Source organism: Amblyomma maculatum, chromosome 1 (genome assembly GCF_055883805.1).
Source record: "Amblyomma maculatum isolate TAMU_Amacu chromosome 1, ASM5588380v1, whole genome shotgun sequence".
NCBI classification, from domain to species: Eukaryota; Metazoa; Arthropoda; class Arachnida; order Ixodida; family Ixodidae; genus Amblyomma; species Amblyomma maculatum.
In genome coordinates this window covers 90,548,567-90,568,184 of record NC_139344.1, presented here as the reverse complement: position 1 = coordinate 90,568,184, position 19,618 = coordinate 90,548,567, and the positions used below count along the sequence as shown (strand labels likewise).

The 19,618-nt window shown below is 43.9% G+C and overlaps 1 protein-coding gene and 1 non-coding gene across 2 annotated transcripts in view; one reads left to right on the top strand and one right to left on the bottom strand.

Annotated features, from left to right (window-relative positions):
- Positions 1-19,618, bottom strand: part of LOC146203157 (MAM and LDL-receptor class A domain-containing protein 1-like) — a 138,914-nt gene that overhangs the window by 96,949 nt on the left and 22,347 nt on the right. Inside the window, exons 19-29 of the mRNA XM_084588544.1 lie at positions 19,326-19,422; positions 18,499-18,657; positions 17,808-17,993; positions 17,040-17,138; positions 16,263-16,420; positions 15,409-15,490; positions 12,101-12,229; positions 10,344-10,603; positions 9,608-9,698; positions 8,527-8,640; positions 6,150-6,406 (exon numbers count right to left, since the gene is read on the bottom strand). Of these exons, the coding sequence (XP_084444670.1) occupies positions 6,150-6,406; positions 8,527-8,640; positions 9,608-9,698; positions 10,344-10,603; positions 12,101-12,229; positions 15,409-15,490; positions 16,263-16,420; positions 17,040-17,138; positions 17,808-17,993; positions 18,499-18,657; positions 19,326-19,422 (1,632 nt within the window). The remainder of the gene's footprint in view (positions 1-6,149; positions 6,407-8,526; positions 8,641-9,607; positions 9,699-10,343; positions 10,604-12,100; positions 12,230-15,408; positions 15,491-16,262; positions 16,421-17,039; positions 17,139-17,807; positions 17,994-18,498; positions 18,658-19,325; positions 19,423-19,618) is intronic.
- Positions 2,102-2,173, top strand: TRNAE-CUC (transfer RNA glutamic acid (anticodon CUC)). Its single transcript has one exon. It is a non-coding gene; the product is annotated as a tRNA-Glu (tRNA).

Below are 19,618 nucleotides of genomic sequence, written 5' to 3'. Positions count from 1 at the left end.
ATTCTTTCCCCGTCTTTTCTACCAACCATACAATTTTAATTCCAAAAAACGTTGACGAAGCCAAGCTTCAACAGGTTACCACTTACAGACTAATGTCCCTGGCGAACGCAAATTATAAGATCCTCATGAAACTTCTAGTTCAAAGGCTTCAAACTCTAATGGAAGAATTAGTAGGACTGCATCAGACCTGCGGCATTATAAAGGCCGAACCATATATACTAATATCCACAAGGCACGGTCTGTGCTGGAGTGTTGCGATGCCTTGCATGATAGCGTTGCCATGTTCCAGCTTGACCTAGAGAAATCATTCGACATGGTGCCGCATGATGTCTTGTTATCAGTTTTAGAGCATACAAATGTGGGCTCAGTTATTTACAAGGGAGTCGCAATGGCGTACAGAGGGTTCACGATGCGCCTGATAGTAAATAAGAGGGTGGGTGAGCGCATCCTAGTGCAACGCTCTGTACGTCAAGGCTGCCTCCTGTCGCCATTACTTTTCTGCTTGTATATTGAACCATTTCGTCTGAGCATTATCGAGAGCAGCAGAATCCGAGGTTTTCATTTGCATGCAGCAGAGGTCCGCATACTCGCGCACGCCGATGACATTGACGTCTTATGTGCGGACTAAAAAAGCATTCGCAGTGTTGTCAAATTGGTGAAGGACTTTTGTTCTGTAAGCGGTATTGCTGTCATTTGGGATAAGTGTTTGGGTTTCTGGCATGAGCAGTCGCCCACATCCCCCGCGAATTTCCTGAACATGCCTTCGGTAACAACCCCAGTGAAGTATTTAAGAGTGCCACTGGAAAATTACCGAGACAGTGGGTCATATTAGAACCAGCAGGTTTTAGAAGTACGCGAGAAGGCCGACAGACTAAAAGGATTCGGTTGGTCTATGTTTGCACGTACTACGATTTGTAATTTATTTCTTGTTACCAAGATATGGTACGTGTTACAAGTACTGCATTGTTTTCGTGTGAATGTGCAGGGATTCAACCGCGTGTTCGCCATTTTTATGTGGGGAAGTACTTGGGAGCGCACCCGCCGAACCAGCTTGTTTCATCGCGTCCGCTCTGGAGGAGTTGGGTTGGCGCATTTTTATTGGCCCCAAATGGTTAACCGTTTTAAGTTCTTTCGTGATAGGAAGGACACATTTTTAAGAACTGTGAGTCAGGTTAGGTGGAACGAAGTGCTACCAAATTTAGTTGTAAGTTAGGCGAGCATGCAAGGAGGATTTTCGGAATCTTTAAAAATGTGTACATGTCATGTCGTGTATTGCAAGCCCGTTTATCGTTTGAATATTTATTAACTGTGACGCGAAAGAAACTTTATAAGGACTTGTGCGATGTCTTTCTCCCGATCCCATTGTACAGATCGTTGTACTGTGCAGGTCCATGGTAATCGGTCCTTAAAAGAATAAAAAATATGACTGTACCAGGGGGAGCAAAAACTTTCTTTTTCAAGCTCTATAGCAATACAATAGAAGTTAAGACTATTTATAAAATGAAGAGGTTTTTTGTACCTTGGGGAAATCACTGTTTCATATGCCGCAAACCGGAAACTACCGAACACGTTTTCTTTGACTGTTGGGAAGCCTTTTTCTTCTGGGACATTCTACAACTAACAATTAAAAAAGACCTATACCCGTGGATGCATTCAGAATTCGATTTTTACCAATTTAACATGATGATGGGCTACCGCTGGACATGATCATGTTATTGGGCCTGCACGGAATCTGGCGATCCAGAATGGCTTTCAGACACGCAGACGTTGATGCGAGGAAAATACGTCAGTATTTTCGCGAAGCCTTGCGAGTGTTATTAAAAACAAAAGACGAAGTGCCTGAGTGGCTTCCGAGAATGGAAGTGTTGCTGCTAATGCGTGATTTGTAATGGATCACGCAGCCCAAATCGCGTGGTTTTAACCCATATCGTGTGTATGTCGCGTAATATTCTGTGTGTGCGTATGTGTGTTTGAGTGTGCGTGTGTGTGCGTGCGTGTGCGTGAGGGGCGGATGGCAAAGTAAGAGGAGGAGGGGTCCCAACGCCCCTTATGCAACCTCTGCGATGCCACTCATGCATACTTCATCTTCTCTTTCCCGTGCTCCGGCGTGGTCTAGTGGCTAGGATACCTGGCTCTCACCCACGAGGCCCGGGTTCGATTCCCAGCGTCGGAACTTGAGGTCTCATGGTGTAATGGACTCTGGACTTTGAATCCAGCGATCCGAGTTCAAAACTCGCTGAGACCTTCCTTTTCTGCATCATTTGCAGCTTTTTTTTTTTCCCCCGTAATTTACCTCCTTTCGTTCTGGGAGCTAAGGCGGCATATCATTAATCTGAGGATAGCGAAACCACGCTTTGTTTTTTGTTGCGCATCGATATTTCTATTTTTACGTCTCTTTTCTTTTTCTCGCGGGTCATGAGGAGCGGGTGGCAAAGTAGGAGGAGGAGGGGTGGTCACGAAGCCTGTTGTGCAACCCCTGCGATGCCACTCATGCATACTTCATCTTCCCTTTCGCGTGCTCCGGCGTGGTCTAGTGGCTAGACAGTTTGAGCTCTACTATGTAGGAAACCTGAAACAGTTGAGCACGTGTTCCTGGATTGTTGGGATGCGGTGTTTTACTGCGATGTGCTACAAAGGACACTTAAAAAAGACCTGCCATTGACGCCACGTGGAATTCGGTACTTGACAACTATTAATGATGATTTTCAGTATGACCTCATCATGCTATTGGGCCTTCACAGTATTTGGAGGAGTAGGATGGCTTATACACACTGTGATGTCGATGCACGATCTGTATGTGATTATTTTGTTGAACAAGTGTATAAACTAAAGGAAATTTTGAAACAGCACGACGCTACGGAGGAGGTCTCGAGTCTGATGGGCGAACTTGGGGTAATGAAAGTCCATTATACACGGTTGTCAGCCAAGGGGCATGGCAACCACGATCTTTTACTGATGTATTTGTGCCAATTCATGCAATAAAGAAAAAAAAGGTGTGTGTGTGTGTGTGTGTGTGTGTGTGTGTGTGTGTGTGTGTGTGTGTGTGTGTGTGTGTGTGTGTGTGTGTGTGTGTGTGTGTGTGTGTGTGTGTGTGTGTGTGTGTGTGTGTGTGTGTGTGTGTGTGTGTGTGTGTGTGTGTGTGTGTGTGTGTGTGTGTGTGTGTGTGTGTGTGTGTGTGTGTGTGTGTGTGTGTGTGTGTGTGTGTGTGTGTGTGTGTGTGTGTGTGTGTGTGTGTGTGTGTGTGTGTGTGTGTGTGTGTGTGTGTGTGTGTGTGTGTGTGTGTGTGTGTGTGTGTGTGTGTGTGTGTGTGTGTGTGTGTGTGTGTGTGTGTGTGTGTGTGTGTGTGTGTGTGTGTGTGTGTGTGTGTGTGTGTGTGTGTGTGTGTGTGTGTGTGTGTGTGTGTGTGTGTGTGTGTGTGTGTGTGTGTGTGTGTGTGTGTGTGTGTGTGTGTGTGTGTGTGTGTGTGTGTGTGTGTGTGTGTGTGTGTGTGTGTGTGTGTGTGTGTGTGTGTGTGTGTGTGTGTGTGTGTGTGTGTGTGTGTGTGTGTGTGTGTGTGTGTGTGTGTGTGTGTGTGTGTGTGTGTGTGTGTGTGTGTGTGTGTGTGTGTGTGTGTGTGTGTGTGTGTGTGTGTGTGTGTGTGTGTGTGTGTGTGTGTGTGTGTGTGTGTGTGTGTGTGTGTGTGTGTGTGTGTGTGTGTGTGTGTGTGTGTGTGTGTGTGTGTGTGTGTGTGTGTGTGTGTGTGTGTGTGTGTGTGTGTGTGTGTGTGTGTGTGTGTGTGTGTGTGTGTGTGTGTGTGTGTGTGTGTGTGTGTGTGTGTGTGTGTGTGTGTGTGTGTGTGTGTGTGTGTGTGTGTGTGTGTGTGTGTGTGTGTGTGTGTGTGTGTGTGTGTGTGTGTGTGTGTGTGTGTGTGTGTGTGTGTGTGTGTGTGTGTGTGTGTGTGTGTGTGTGTGTGTGTGTGTGTGTGTGTGTGTGTGTGTGTGTGTGTGTGTGTGTGTGTGTGTGTGTGTGTGTGTGTGTGTGTGTGTGTGTGTGTGTGTGTGTGTGTGTGTGTGTGTGTGTGTGTGTGTGTGTGTGTGTGTTTTAAATTAGGCAATAACGAAAAAAAGGCGTGGACTAGTGGCTAGGATACCTGGCTTTCACCTAGGCAGCTTCTGTTCGATTCCCGGCGTCGGAATGTGAGGTCTCATGGTATAATGGTCAGCACTCCGGACTCCGAATATTGCGATGCAATTTCAAATCTAGCTGAGACCTTTCTTTCCTTAAGCCTGGCCACTCCATGCGTTTTCATCTTTTTGTTTCTTTATTTACCTCCTTTTGCTCTGGGAGATCCGGTGGATATGCATAATTTGAGAATTGCGCCACCGAGCTTGATTAATAATTGCTCTCCGGTATTTCTTTTTTTTTTCTTTCTTTCTTGGGCCATGATGAGATGATTGAAAGTCAGGATAGATCTACAGGAGGGTAGATAGAAAATTTCCTCCCCAATTAAAATGCCGAACCTCGTGTCGCCGTCGGAGAACGAACGCGCGCGGGTCGTTCATTTCAGAAGTATAAAAAAATGGCTACACAAATTGTGGTCTGTTTTTGCGGCTGTCGTTCGTTCAGAGCTGTAATTGACACAATCTGATAAGCGCCGCTCACGATGACGGAATATGGCGAGCAATCACTCGCTGTGGTTTCTACAAGCAGAAGAAAAAAGCCAAAATGCTAGAACAGCACTGACCCAGGATCCGATTGTGCCCTTGTCTAAGTTTCGGTGTCGTCAACGGCCACCCCTCGCTTGACGTACAACTAGAAAACGGGCCTTTTAGGGAGCTGAAAGTGGTTTAAAAAAGGCAGATTGCTAAAACCTTTGAGAAAACAGTATATACGAGAATACCTCTTAGAGCCCTCCCCCTTCAGTATGCCACTACCAATAATTCGCTTTTTTGTAGCAAGTTGCTACAAATGTCTCAGGCTCTGTATTTTCAATAATCTTTCCTGCAGAGGAGACATATTAATAGTGGTTAGACTGATGCCAGTCGTAAATTCTTCTCCTTAAGACTCCCATTACAGTTTACCACATTTTAAACACGTTTACTTTCTTATATCGCTGTTGCCCGACTAATATTAAAACATACTCTAAACATTTGGGACCATTCCACTAAACCCAATACTGACAAATTAGAAAACGTTAAGAAAAGTAGTGAGGATGCACCTCTAATTGACGTTCTAAAAAAAAGACCACTCTTGATAGCCAACTCTCTTGATATTCGTTTCTCAGTTGACCAATGGGCATTGCAGTATTGACGCTTCCTAAATAATTAGTTATTCCAGTGGTCACCTGCCCCGATGCGACATTAAAGTTCACTAAAACCCTTGTTAACTAGAATTAATGCTACAAATATTCATACTTTCCTTGAACCAGAATGAGTGGAACAACCTCGCTAATTAAGTAATAACTCTGAGTTCCTTATCTTTGTGTGAGGTGCAGATGCCATAACTGGCTAAGTTATGAACTTTGTTTCACTTGTTGATATCAATTTGACATTACTTGTTGTGCGCTTGTGCACGATGATATTATGTGATATTGTTTTTAATACTGTAATAATGACTAGTACATTATGTAGTTATTTACTTATTAGCGACGCCTTGCCTAAAGTACTCCTCTCTTCTTTTGACTTTCCTCTTCTATTGTGAAAATGTGTGTACTCGCCCGCCATAGTCTTAATGTATTACTTATAACAGCATTCATAAGTAATACATTAAATAAATTGGCCAGCCGCACATTAAGGCACAGAGCCACCCTCGAGATGTATAGACGCAGTTGTTTCGGACAATTGGGCGCTTATCTCAGAGACCTGTGACGCTCTTCACCCAAGCATTTCAAGGTTAATGGCTGACTTTTTTCTGGTGAGCGAATAAAAACTTTGGCGTTGCGTTCAGGCAGTGGCAACAAAACTGAAGTTTTTGTCATGTTTATGTGAGTCTGGCTCTAAGGAAGTGGAAGCTGTTACTCCTGACAGCTGCGGTGAGCACGAAGTCGCGGGAAAAAATATCCCTCAGGTTCATTTGAGGTCAGTGTTTTCTATCTGGATTAGTGGCACGATTGCGAAAAATCACCGTCTTCTCAATTACGCCCCACCCCGCCAGTTAACGGCAGTACACACCACTGATGAAGAGCCGTTGACTGCGACGTTCGCCGATCCCGAAAGCCACTGGTGCGGAGGCCGGTCTTCCCCGTGGATGGTCCAAACGAGCTCTGTCGTTTCTGCTGGCTCGGCTGTGCGCTTGTACACACTGAGTGTCTGTTCTCGTTGGCCCGTGAAAAAGTGCCAAAAACGAAAACATCTTCGTTCCGCCACGTCCAAGTCATGCTTAGCACTCAGAAGGCGCCCTTTCCGTTCTTCAAGCCTAGCGAAGTAACCTGCGAAGAAGTTTCAAGATGCGAAATTCTTTTTCGTTATCCACTGCTCTGGGACAGTCACCGCTTCCCAATTTACCTGATTCCCTACGGAGCAATTGAAATGATTTTACCGCTTTGCGGTCAGGGATACTCAAACCCTTTAAATATTTCGTGCTGACTACATTGCGGCAGCAATGTATTTTGCTTTTTTAGTCAATTTAGGTGATTTATTACGTTCTACTACCCCTTATCTGCACCACAACACATTTCCTTATAATTATGCCACAAGTACAAAGATCATCCTTTGGTACGCAGGCGTCAGCGTGCACTATAATAGGTGTTAAGTAACCAACACTATTTCGATGGCACACAGTATGCATAGTTAACAGCCTTCATTCTTCAATGAACTGCAGAATTTCGCTGCCATTTTGGCTACCTTCTCCAGCTTCACGGCGAAGAATAGAGAGCCTTAGACTATTTCATAAATTTTTCTGCACTTTGCCTGCTCATTCCACGTACATAAAAAGACAATTGCATCGCCCACTCCAGCCACGGTATGCGATGCACCGCCCACAAGCACATAGTGCGATTTCGCACCAGTCATTTTTCCTGCACACTGCATGAGACTTGAATGGCTTGCCCACCAAAATTTGCCACAATCATCGACCATTAAAGTAACCCAATGAATACATTACACCGTGATACGTATTGTATTTGTTTGCCCTGTAACGTCCGCTGATTAGTTTCATGTGTCAAATAGGCCCCTTTACGAATCCAGTAAACAAACGATCTTTCATTTACTCGTCTCACTCGATCACTCGATCCAAGACATTAACATCGGAAGATATAACCGCATATCTTTTTTTTTTTTTTGTTAAGGCATCGTCACCTCAAGGGCTGTACTTTACATTGACAGGAATCGCAAGCGCTCATTTTATACAAGGTATTTTACAAGCTTGTCCAGAAGTCAAAACGGCTGCACGCTACGCCGCTGTCGTGTACCTGCAAGTACCAGCAGTGCACCGATACCGATTTTTAATGCGGTAACAATACTGGCAAGCTGAGCGATTTGAGGTGTTCATGAGTTAAAGAAGCAGAATAAAATCTCAGGATCACAAATTTCGTTAAAGCCAACTGGAACCCAAGAATTTCTCTTAGGAAGAGAGTACTTAACCTAAATGCCATGGTGGTGCCGTTTCAATGCTTGATGTGGCCCTAGTTTGTGTGTGGTAGTGAGCGATGGAAGGTCACTACCACGTGATAATGGAGGTTATAGAAAGTGGTAGGACGAGCGTTCAAATGTTGACAGGGTGAAATTGTCCAAATGGTGAATGCGACAGCGAGATAATGAGATAGTGATAAGGAGTTGATAGAGAAACTGCGCATGACCATGGCGGCGAAACATTCCTGACGATGTAGAGACACACGCCTATCAAAATCGGGCACTGCTTTGAAAGCGTTAACATGCCCGCAAGAAATCTGACCTTCCCTTGATCTTGGATGAAATGCGGTTTGAACGTATCCGAGCAATGCTCTTCGCTCGACGAAATAACAAATAATAAAATTGTTCGTCTACGATCACACTTCACTTTCCTCATAGCGGCGCGGCAGCAGCATTAACGGCAGAACTTTTCCTGACGTCAGCGTAGGTGGACAAGCAGCTACTAGTGTTGTCAACTCCTTGAGAGCGCATTCAATATTTCCTCTTGCAAAGCATGGCGTGCGATTTTTTTATTCTTACTATTAGTTAAGCTGCAATCAGGTGGCAAGTGTAAATCTACGAATCAACCGTCACTATGCACCAACAAAGTGAAATAGGCACTAAACTTGTCCTGCCTCATTTATTTGCAGTGAAGAAAGAATGTGATTTCTACTGCTTGCCCAGCGCAATACTGCTTTGAAACTTAACACGTCGAATCAGTTGTGCAAAAGCCAGTGCTAACGAAACTTGCGAATGCATTTTAATTGCGTAAGGTAGTGATAAGCAGCAGTTTCTCTAGGTGCCAACCAGCGAAACGCCTGTGATAACCGTTAACATCAGGCTTATAAGCGGTTCTTGCTCAAAAGCGGCTCCATATCTGCGGTAGCAAGCAGATAGGCAGGGAATCTGACAAAAAGAGGCGGCGTTTAATGCCGTTTACCTGCACTGGTGCCAGTTGTGTGATCAGTTGGGACTGCGCTGAAGCTATCTCCAGTATCCAGCTTCCAGCCCTCCAGTGTCCAGTCACATAGGCCTTCTTCAAAATCGCAATTCACTGCGATGGAAACGGGGCGCCACATGGTTATCAAAACAAATCTTAGGTCTTTAAGATGACACCGAGCTCTTATTTGTTGTTTAGTTGTGATCAGTAGCTTTAACAAGCAAGGACTTCCAACTATGAGAAGTTACTGGAAACGCTTAACACATTATTTTACTCTGTTTACTTTTTTACTTCTTAATTTGTTCAAAATCTTGTTCTTTAAAATGGGAGCATCAGTTGTTCTGTGTAAAAGCGAGAGGAATCAGATTTGCGAAAACTGCACTTAAGGTTAAACAAAAATTGTTTCTTTTCGAGATTACATCTTTTTTGCTGCATTGCAAGCGTTAATGCTGCTATTACAGCCGCTGTAGCACAAAACTATATACAGCACAACAACACTACTCGAACACTCAAAAAAATCATTTTCTGGTGGGATACTGGCCGCGTTAGGTCTTCATCTACTCGGCACACGTAACAGACAGTTCCCTCGCGTTGTATGTTCATCTGAATGCGGAATCTAACAAAATTTGCGGGGACAAAACGAAGCACAAATTTTTTACACCAATTAACATAACTACCTTACCACAAGCTGACAGCGCACAAAGTAAGGCCATAGAACAAGGGCGTTGCTGGCTCTTCCGGTTTAACTAAATAAAGACAGAAAGTTGAGGAAACCCTGAAAGGTTTCTCGCAAGAAATGCGGCAAAGTACCCAGCACTTCCGATACCTCCTGCGTGTAGTGTATCGGACGTCATAGTGCACCGCTTTTAAGTTCCTTTTTTACGACGCACTCACTACAGCCTTCTCATTCAACAGTCGTACAAAGAAAGCGGTCAGTGATGGATTAATATTTTAAAGGGGCTCAGAAAATCTCCCTAGCTTAAAGTAAGTTATTTTAATGACAAGCTCCTCGAATAAATGCACAAGAAAATGCCGACACATGTCGGCGGGTATTTATGAGGAAGCATTTAAGAGCACTTACGTGTCGGCGGGCACGGCCGTTCGTCGAAGCAAATGTCGTCAACACCAATAAAACTTGGGCTGTAACTTGGAATTTCGCCTTCAAGGAGGAGCTGCAAAGGTTCGGCAGCTGCAGTCATTGTTTGCAATACAATCGAGTCTTACTGTTCAGCACTCTGTTTATTCCTTGAAAGCAACGTAACGACTCCTCGAGCAAATAGCGGTACTGATTCGCGACAAGTTTCGATGTGCCTTTCAAGACGGGAAGAAACAAATAGAGCTTTTCTATTATAGCAGTTCCCGAAACCTCTGCAGGAGGAGTCATGTTTTGAAACCTACAAAATCTACTTAGTACCGCGCCCAGCGGTTAGTCGACGTTGCGCCATTGGCGCCAAAGTCTTGCGGGCTGCTGAAACACCATGAAGAGAAAGGGTGCAGCGCGCCGCCAAAACCTGTCTGTGCAGCCCATGAGCGATGGGTATATCTCATAACACACTGGTGCTCATCAAGGCGTATTTCGGGATTTTAATTCACAGTTCCTTGAGAAGGATCATCATGAAGCTCTAATATAAATTTAGTGCTGGAACTAGCAACGTGACATTTGTAATCTGACGTTATAGATCACTCTTTCTTGTGGTTTACAAATAGAAAAAAGCCCTTAATCCTACAAACTTTCGCGGTTTGACAGTGATAAAGTGAGTCATATCGTGTTCGCTCAGTTTGCATGCTTATATAAACTATCCTAAATATGTTCGTACCTGGAATGCCGCATCGGTAACCTTGATGTTGATTGCTGCTTCTATCCAAGTGTTCCCTTGATGTCCACTTCTCGTCCAGATTTTCGAAACAGTGTCTGACACATTGAAAATTCGCAAGCTGAGCTGACTGTTGCGATCTCCCTCCATGTGGTACCACATACGGAAACAGCGACCGGCCTCACCAGTCGCTTTCAGTTTTGCTGACACCATGTGTGCCACAATGGTTCTTTCTTCAGAATTCTCCAGTGCCAAGTACATTCCTGTGTGTGAATAAATATTCATACGAAACAAACTAAACCGTGCTCAATGAGGTAATGGTAAAGCGACTCTGAGACGCACGGAGCAGAAGAAACTGTAGTTAGGGAGTAACCGCGCCAGCTATAGTCTGGTATGATAAAACTGCAATACTATAAACTGTAGTATGTTTGTGGCCAAACGCGCTATTGAGATGCTCCCGCATGAGCACACCATGCCTTCTAGCTTCAATAAGGTCCGGCGTCAGTATGTCTAAAGCTGGGAAATCCGCTTCTTTTAGACCTAGTTTCACTTGCGCATGACATGCTCTAATCAAGACAGTAACTTGCTTGTAGCGTACGAGAGCGAGACAAAGCGATGGCATTTGCTTGAATAGTAGTGAATGAAGTTACCGCGAAATATTTTTCGGACAAACATTACTTTCCCTAATGTTTCTCTGCTTGATTTCCACCACATTAATTCCACAACAACTACATTTGACAGACTTGTCAAAGGTGGTTGATTTGAACCGTGAGCTGAAAGCGTATTTTTAGTTCATCACAGACAATGAGGCAGTGCTGAGAACCTAAAAATGTCCGAGTGTTATTAAATGACGAAACAGTTGCGATGCAGCTAAATGTTGGTTCTTCTTCCGAAGAGCAAGCAACTTAATTCATTGAAAATAAGCTTAAAATAACATCAGCCACCGAAAGTAGCATTCTGCTGAAATCATAATTTGGTTAAGCAGAAAGATACTTTTATAAGGATTAAAGGATGCCGTATGTTTTGCGCTGAAACTGGTAACTAGCGTACCGTACCGTTACGTGCATGTTTTTTGGCTCGGTGGCTTGCTATGCAACATTCTTTGGATCCTAGCGGCTCATAGAAAGAGCGTCCGTGCTTGTATATACGTGAAAGTGTCACTGTCCGAATCAAGTGGTTCTGTTACCGGCCCAATTAAAGATTATGAACATTATTCGACACTTTTAATCACAAGCTACCGCAAAATATGTTTTCTAGTTTTCTTCGCTACTATTCATATCTGGTTACAACGGCATGTTACTTGGCGCACTCATGTCGTTCAACCACCGTGACGCTAATCGTAGATCTCCTTTATTTCGCGATGGACAGTATGAATTATTAAATTGGTAAATCTATGGTGGTCATCCCCTGTGCCAGCAGGGTCATTCCCATTTCTTCCTTTCTTGACTTTCTTCCATGCTTAAAATCGCAGTAAAGCAAGATGTAAAGCGAGATATAAACGAGTATCTGTTTCATTGTTAGGTTAAACTAATCAAATAGTCAAACCTATTGGATATATTTTTAAATATCTGGGCAATACGCACCTAAATATTCGTGCAGTAAGTACCTTAAACCTGCATTGCATTGTGTTTTATAACGTCCGTCATTTTATTAATGCTTTTCAGGTATATTTTTCTAGTCCTTAAAAAACAACCACTTTTCAGACGCATTTTTAGCATAAGGTGCGCCAGCAAAACACATTTCAATCGAGAAATTCTCACCGTATCCAGTGGTGTGGTCGGGTACCGCAAACACAGGAGCTCCAGATATTACTTTCCAGTCCCCTGAGTCCGCAACATTTTCTGGATACCAACCGCATCCATCCTTTTCTTCAAACGTGCAGTTTACAGCTGCAATTGAACACATCGAATCAAGTGATGGACCAAATGTAAATCACGGTAGAACATCATTTGTGCAAAGACTGGACCTGTAGGCTAAGCTTTCGGCAAGTATCGGACTTTCACCTTTTATGCATATTATTTTTACGCCCTTAACGCAATACAGTTCATCAAGGCTAGCCATAAACATGATCTTGTTGAGCCAGCGGTATCCGAGTGCTTTATTTGCTCTGCCTAGAATAAGAAAATGAATCAATGTTACGGCAGAACCAGGGTTGAAACATCTCAAGGTGTTCAAAACCGCTTGATTTTGCCCTCAAGTTCAGTCCTAAAGTCTGCCATAGGATGTTACACGTTATCTCAAAGGCAGCCCCATAAAAATGGGACATGAAGCAAACAGCGCTGCGTTTCTTGCTCGCGTCGCGTCATCACTGTCTCGCAAAACTGGAAAACTAAAATAAAGATCTTATCACTGTTTCTCTGCTCGAAATAAACTTAAGTCTGGTCCCAGAACTCATTTCTTTTGTCACACAGATGAAATACATGACAAATCACTTTCAGTTGTCAGTACCTTCTGCACACAATACATAACACACCCGATTTCCTGACAATGACTTACCTGTGCGCACTTGGACATGCTCATCGTCTGGAACATGCGTGATATGCGCATGCGCGCTATTTGCTGGGTTTTTATTGCAGTCGGATACACTTAAATGTGCTAACCTGTGTGTGCGTGGACATCTGTATCGTCTGGGACTGTCCATGATGTTCAGTATATCGTACCGTACCGTTACGTGCATGTTTTTTGGCTCGGTGGCTTGCTATGCAACATTCTTTGGATCCTAGCGGCTCATGGAAAGAGCACATACTACGAAGCGCTTCGTCGTCCGTGCTTGTATATGTATACGTGAAAGTGTCCCTGTCCGAATCAAGTGGTTCTGTTACCGGCCCAATTAAAAATCGTGACTAGAGTCCTGTCAACGGACCTTTAACTAGACCGGGGGACGCGAGACATTATTATGGCATCATAATCTGTAACGCTCTTTCTCTCTTCTCTTCCCTTATCCTTCTCCAGGTTGTGGGCTAGCAGGCTGAGGCCAGGTTACCTGCGGTCTTGCTCTCCCCCTTTCCTGCCTATAATATTATCTTTTCTATCACTCGATTTCCGAACGGGATAGGAAGCTAACGCAACACTGGACAGGCGTACATCATATGTAGTATATTTCATAATTGATAATTAATATTTAAGTGCCTTTTTAACATTCATGAAGTTAAAAATTGTTACGCGTAGACTACCAGTACGCTAGCTCATAATATTTATCATTATAAAATACCTTAGAGGTAATATACCTGCTCTGTGGGACAGCCATAAATACCGCAGAAGATTTTCTAAAAAACAAACTTTACATTCGTCACTTAGATATCTCTTTTCCCTTCGGGCCCATCGCTTGCACGTGCCCCTGTCACGTAGAAACGGCGGAGCAACAAAAGCTATGACAGACAAGAATATCCCGTTGAAAAACAAAACTATGCGACAAAGAAGGCTCCTTCGTTTTTATTACATTGAGGAATAGGAGAGTAGAGACACACATCCAGAGCCAAGTTGATGCTGCATACTGCATGCCACACACAGTGATTAACGCTTAATGTTAAGATAAGAAAATGCGCATGAAACGGCACGTAGTGACCAGAACAGGGACAATGGTCACCAAGAGAGGTGAAACATAGTCGAGAGAAAAGGTGACGCATGACAGAACTATGAACACGTTACACGAGGTCCATGATTCAGCCCCATGCACCATATTATGAAGGAACGCGCAAGCACTCAACAAGGGACATGGGATAAAGGCACATGTGACGATCATGCATTATAATATTCACAAATACAAAATATGATAACCAATTTAACAAGCTGATTTTCTTGCCACGCGTGAGCGCAACATCGCGGCTGACCACATACGCTTTAACTGTATACATGTATATACTCCGGAGCTCAGAGGGGAAGCGCCCACGCGTCAGAGATAAACCCACGCCATTGTTACTCTCGGTAAACCAAGAATAAAGTTATCTTGTTTGTATTTTAGGAGTCTTTCAAAAAAACACTGATATATGTAGGGAACACTTGAACTCCGCCGGAAGGGCATCACGTGGTAGAGTTAATGTCCGCGGCCTGGGGTCTTCTGTGCAACTCCACTTCGCAGGCGCAGAAGGTGTTTTGTTTTATTCTTGTACTGTTTTTATCAATAGACAGACGTGGCCTCCCATTAACCAAGCCAAACGGACGTGCCTCGATGGCTCAGTGGTAGCGTGTCTGACTCGTGATTCATATGTCACAGGTTCGAATCCCCTTTGATTACCCACGTGTTCTTTTCAGCACAATTATTTACTGTCGCTCAGGTCACAATTACTATTTAGTCATGTTGTAACCTTATCACATCGATTCGTCTGATGTTTCAATCACTTTCAATTCCGTGTGACGTCATGACCCTCTTGACAAATCCTGATTTTGTCAATCACGATGGTTCCCGCTTAACGGGACCCTCGACGCTGGCACGTGCAAAACCATACGTCCATTTGTCTCCAGCGCTCTTGTGCCCCACACCGCACACTAATTTAATCTCCTTCTTCGAAAGTATATAAAGTATTTAGGAGGCAAATTTAAACCTCGTTGCGAAGCTATTTCATCTCGCAGTAGACGTTCCGTGCGTAACTGTCCATTGCAGCGTGGCTAAGGATCATGTCCCAGTTTTTGTGTTAAGGGATGAGGTTTTATCTGTTTGACTGCGCTGCAGCAGCCGTATCATGCAAAAAAAGCCGAACGTGCAGCTCGTTTACGGACGGTCACAAAATAAAAAAATTAGAAGTACTAGGGCACCGTGGGTGACAGGTAGAGAATGAAAAATCAATTGAAATTTATCAGCATTTTTTAACATCAGCGCATTCAGGGTAGCTAGAAGATTAAATACAATGCTGGTACTTTTTTGAAGCTTTTTTATGCCAGAGCCGTAAAGATACAGCCTGAAAAAATTCACTGCGAACGAATGTTTTCAGTAGGTTGTTGCTACTTGACATTTCCTCGTTACTAAAAACATTTTTGAAGTGCATCTCATTTTGGCGCACTCAGTATCGCGGAAAAAAAGTTCAGCATTACTAAACGGCGGAAAAGAAAGTGTGTTATCACAGTCACTCACAGTCTTCTCTAGAATCATCAGGGTGGCAGTGGTGATACTCGATGTCGTCGATGCTGACATTTTCGTGGGCATAATAGGCGATCTGCGGCACCACAGAAGAAACAATGTAGACAGACAATCATCTGTTCAGTACGCGTCGTCATGCGCACTCGCGGGAGCATCTTAATATCCAGTTATTGCGAATGCCAATCATAAGACCACCGATTTGGGAGGGACCATTTCAATGTATCCAGCAAGATTACTACAAGAAGGTAAGCAGCGAAAATTACTGCCAGGAAGTAAGAGTTACTAGAGCTTGCTTGTCTGCGTGTCTACCTACTCACGCTAGCTTTACTAAAACCAACACCTACGGGGCATCGTAGACGCACATTGAAAGGAATAACGTACATACACGAGCTGAATGTGTCCTCATGCTTCTTTTTTTGCATGCGGTGAAAAGAGAGCAGTACAAACCATGAAGAGCGCAGTGCTAAACAGAATTTCCGATTTTTACCAAGGCTAACTGCTATAGCGAAGAAGTACGGCGCCGATCGCCGTAAAGTGATGACCCTTGCTAAAAAGTCCACCTTCTGTAGGCAGGTATACCCCTATCCCATTGTCAGTCCTTTTTATTTCAAACTTCTAAAGTAAAAATCGTATAATGCTAGACAAGGCTGAGGGCAACAAGGTTCATACGTCGGCTTCCTCAGGTGGATGTGGCAGAACGCGGTATTTTGGTGAGAATATTTATTTGTTTTATCTTTCCAAGTCAACTCGAGCGTGCGCGCAATGCAAATGGGATGGTACACATGTACCAATGTGTTTTTTACCGGTCTCAAGCAACTGAATACGACCAGCGAAACGAGTGGGCTCACCCTAGCTCCAGAAAGGCGGTTTCCGATGTTCACAGCTTGCATCTTCCAAGCAACTTGGTCTCCGTCGCCCCCAGCATGAAGCAATAATTTCTTAACGAGCTTCGGCTTCTGGTCTCTCGACTTTTCCACAATGGCAACCGATAGTTGTAATTCCTCAGCTAAAGGCCAAACAAAAATAGCATTACATGTGCATTGTAGATGTGTGGTTTTGATGTGACTATCGCAAACAGATGCAAATAAAAAGAACCCTCTTTATACGAAACTACTCTTATACGCTAGTGCTATAAACAGCCACGACTTCGGACTCGTTTTTTCTGTAGAGTTACTTCATGAAACAGCCATTTATGACTAATAGATGGATAATATTCTTAGCATCTGCGTCCACTGCATCTATCAGTACACCCGCTCATTAACCACAGCTGTTCACTGAAGGGTAGTTCCGTACTCAGCAGTCCCAAATGCAATCACACTTCGTCCTTGGTTTTATTCTTGCCCGCACCTACTCAAATCCTTGCAGCAACACCCTTCAATCTTTCATATAATCAATCGAACAGTGTGACACTCTTTAGGACTACATTATTCACGGGCCGCTGAAATGATTTGTAATGAACATTAGTAGAGGAAACAATATATATATTGCCTTTCGTTCTCACACAGAGCTGTCCATCAGATAGAGGTAAATAACACTGCCACACACTTGACGTTGCCGAGAGAGGCGGTATGGCTAAATACGTGACCACCGTAACTTAGCAGGAACAAAAATTCACTCGCACTTACTTCGCTTGGGAAGGAAGCTGTAGAACGTAAGCCTGCATGCGTGTCCCATTGCCCCCAGAGGAGGTGTCATCAAAGCTGTGTTACTACCGGCGGGAACAGCTGCACAAAAATACATGAATTCATTTGGACGCTCAAGCATAATATGTAAACCAAGTGGAGCCGAAGCAAGAAAAAGTGCTGTCTGTATCAAAAATGTGGAGTTTCGGCGACTGCAAAGCGATATAGATAGTTTGAAAAACTTTAATACTGTAGATAGTGAGTGGTCCTTTCCAGCCCTCGACTCGTACTAATCGCCATTGTTAGCACTCTGAAAGCCCGACAGTGCATTGCTTCAAACACAACGCTTTGTTCGAGCTCTCGAACTGTAGACGTGGATCATTGTGAGTAGCGTTCATGTAGGCGCCAAATACGGCGCGTGCAGCTCGACTCTCCAGAGCTTCATGACAAAACCCACATTATAGTATCATATTACTAAGCAGGAGGCATACTTTGTAATGACTATTTTCTCAATTCATTTGGGCATAATCATTCATATTGGCCGCCCGTGACGTCGAAGTTCACAGGTAGCAACGAATGTGATGCGCTGGTTCTGATATAAAAGGCTAGGCTAACCGATTGTAAAGAAGCAAAGAAACTTAATCTAGATCAGGATCAATACAAAGTAGAACCCCAAATATCACACAGTCCCCGTGCATCAACAATTCATGCTGAAGTGATCAATGTGAAAATTATTTAACTTTCCTACGGTGGACATCAGGCACTGCTCACCAGCATCGGTCTTGAGGTACGCAACGTAGAAGCCACGTTCGCTGTGCCCGCTGTCTTCTCGAGGCAGCGATGGGAAGCGCGCTCTGTTATTGGCAACCATAAGGGCCGACACCCGCGACCAGCGAGGCTGACTCTGCGAACGTGCCGCTTCCAGGCCGCACAGATCCGTCGAGAAGTCGCATCCGCCTGCGTAAAAGTTTGGTCGGTGAGCAGCACAGCTTGTAGGAACTGAAAGGACGATTTTCGCAGGTGTTCAAAGTAGCATTGTGAAAACATGACTTAGAAACGTCCTGGCTTAATTTTATATCCTCAGCGAAAACAAAACATTCGAAAATAGGCTTCCCGTACGTACGCCTAATAAATAAACGGGCGCTTTTGTTCAAGGAATGGAGGTCCGCTGTCTTTGATGCTGACCCGCAATACATTAGTGGTGCGGGAGAAGTCTGTCTTCGGACTCCATCTTACCTTATGTCCTTGATACTGGGGCGCTCAAGATCGCTCTGGTGTTGGTACTTTATTCGGGCTGAAAGCTTTGACTATTAAAACAGGGTATTAAAACATTATTGTGCAGGAGAAGATATGGTGCATAGATGCTCCGTGACAAAAGCTGAAGGTAACGGTCTCTCGTGCATCACGCTCTTAACTGGAACTTTATCGGCGGAAGATGAAAACACGGGGGACAGTGACTCACCACAGTGGCTCTCGTCTGAACCGTCAGGACATTGTTTGAGGAAGTCGCACAACTGGATTGCTGGGATGCATCGGTCGCCGGAGAAGCATGCGAAGTATCCATCAGTGCAGTTCGACGGGGCGGGCGTGCTGGTTTCCGGTGAACTCTTCGGCAAGGGACCTGCGAAAGTGACCTTTCTTACGAGTTTTTCTTATCATGATGGGCAATTTTTAATTCTCCTGTCTTTAGCGCTTCTTTTTTCATGAAACAATCATAAAGCAACCAAGCGTAACAAAGTGCTTTCATGTTTTTCTAGCGAGCGCAGAAAGAGGGGAACAATACAAAATGAGGCCGATACAGAGCCTGATCGACCTTGGTTTTCTTTTTCACGCTCCAGAAACGTGAACCGATTTGAACTCTCCTAGTCTTCGATTCTTCTAACGCTTCCGCTCTTCGTCAAAAAACCTGTTACGGCTACAACGTTCACGCTCACGAAACCTACCACGTTAGCCAGAAAAAAGCAGCTTCATTAGATGTATTTAAGCGGCATATGCTGTAAGCGCAGACATGAAAGCACGGACGAAAAATATATTTTTTTTTCTTTTAATTGTGGATCTTCTTAACGTAGTTATTCTGTATTTCTTCGGGTCTCTGAAACATAGCTCAGAACAAAAAACGGTCCCTTGAACTCATTTTCATTTGCTCGTGTAGCCACTGAATAACGTTAAGGAATAATTATGCACTGTAAACACGAATGAACTAGTAAATCAAACACACCATTTTGCGAACAAATGGAAAGGGGAAAAATCAAGGAATTGCCACAGGATTCGGAAAGCAATCTGGCGTACTTGAAGTGGCGTGGCAGCTGTTGATAAAAGTGATGTCGTCAACAGCTATGTAATCTAGTACATCTCTGCCACCTTCTAGGCTGCCTTCTATGGAGACCTGGAGAAAGAAGAAAAGAACGGTTTTAGTGAAAGCTGAGGAAAGCCGATTTTCACAGTTAGTCGCAATTTTTTCTTAATGTTTTGTTGTTGTCGTAAGATACGGATTTATCCTTAACAGACTGATTTATACTTGAACAAGAACTATATAATACCGTAACACATTTCGCTACTATTTTTTTTAAATTTCCATAAAT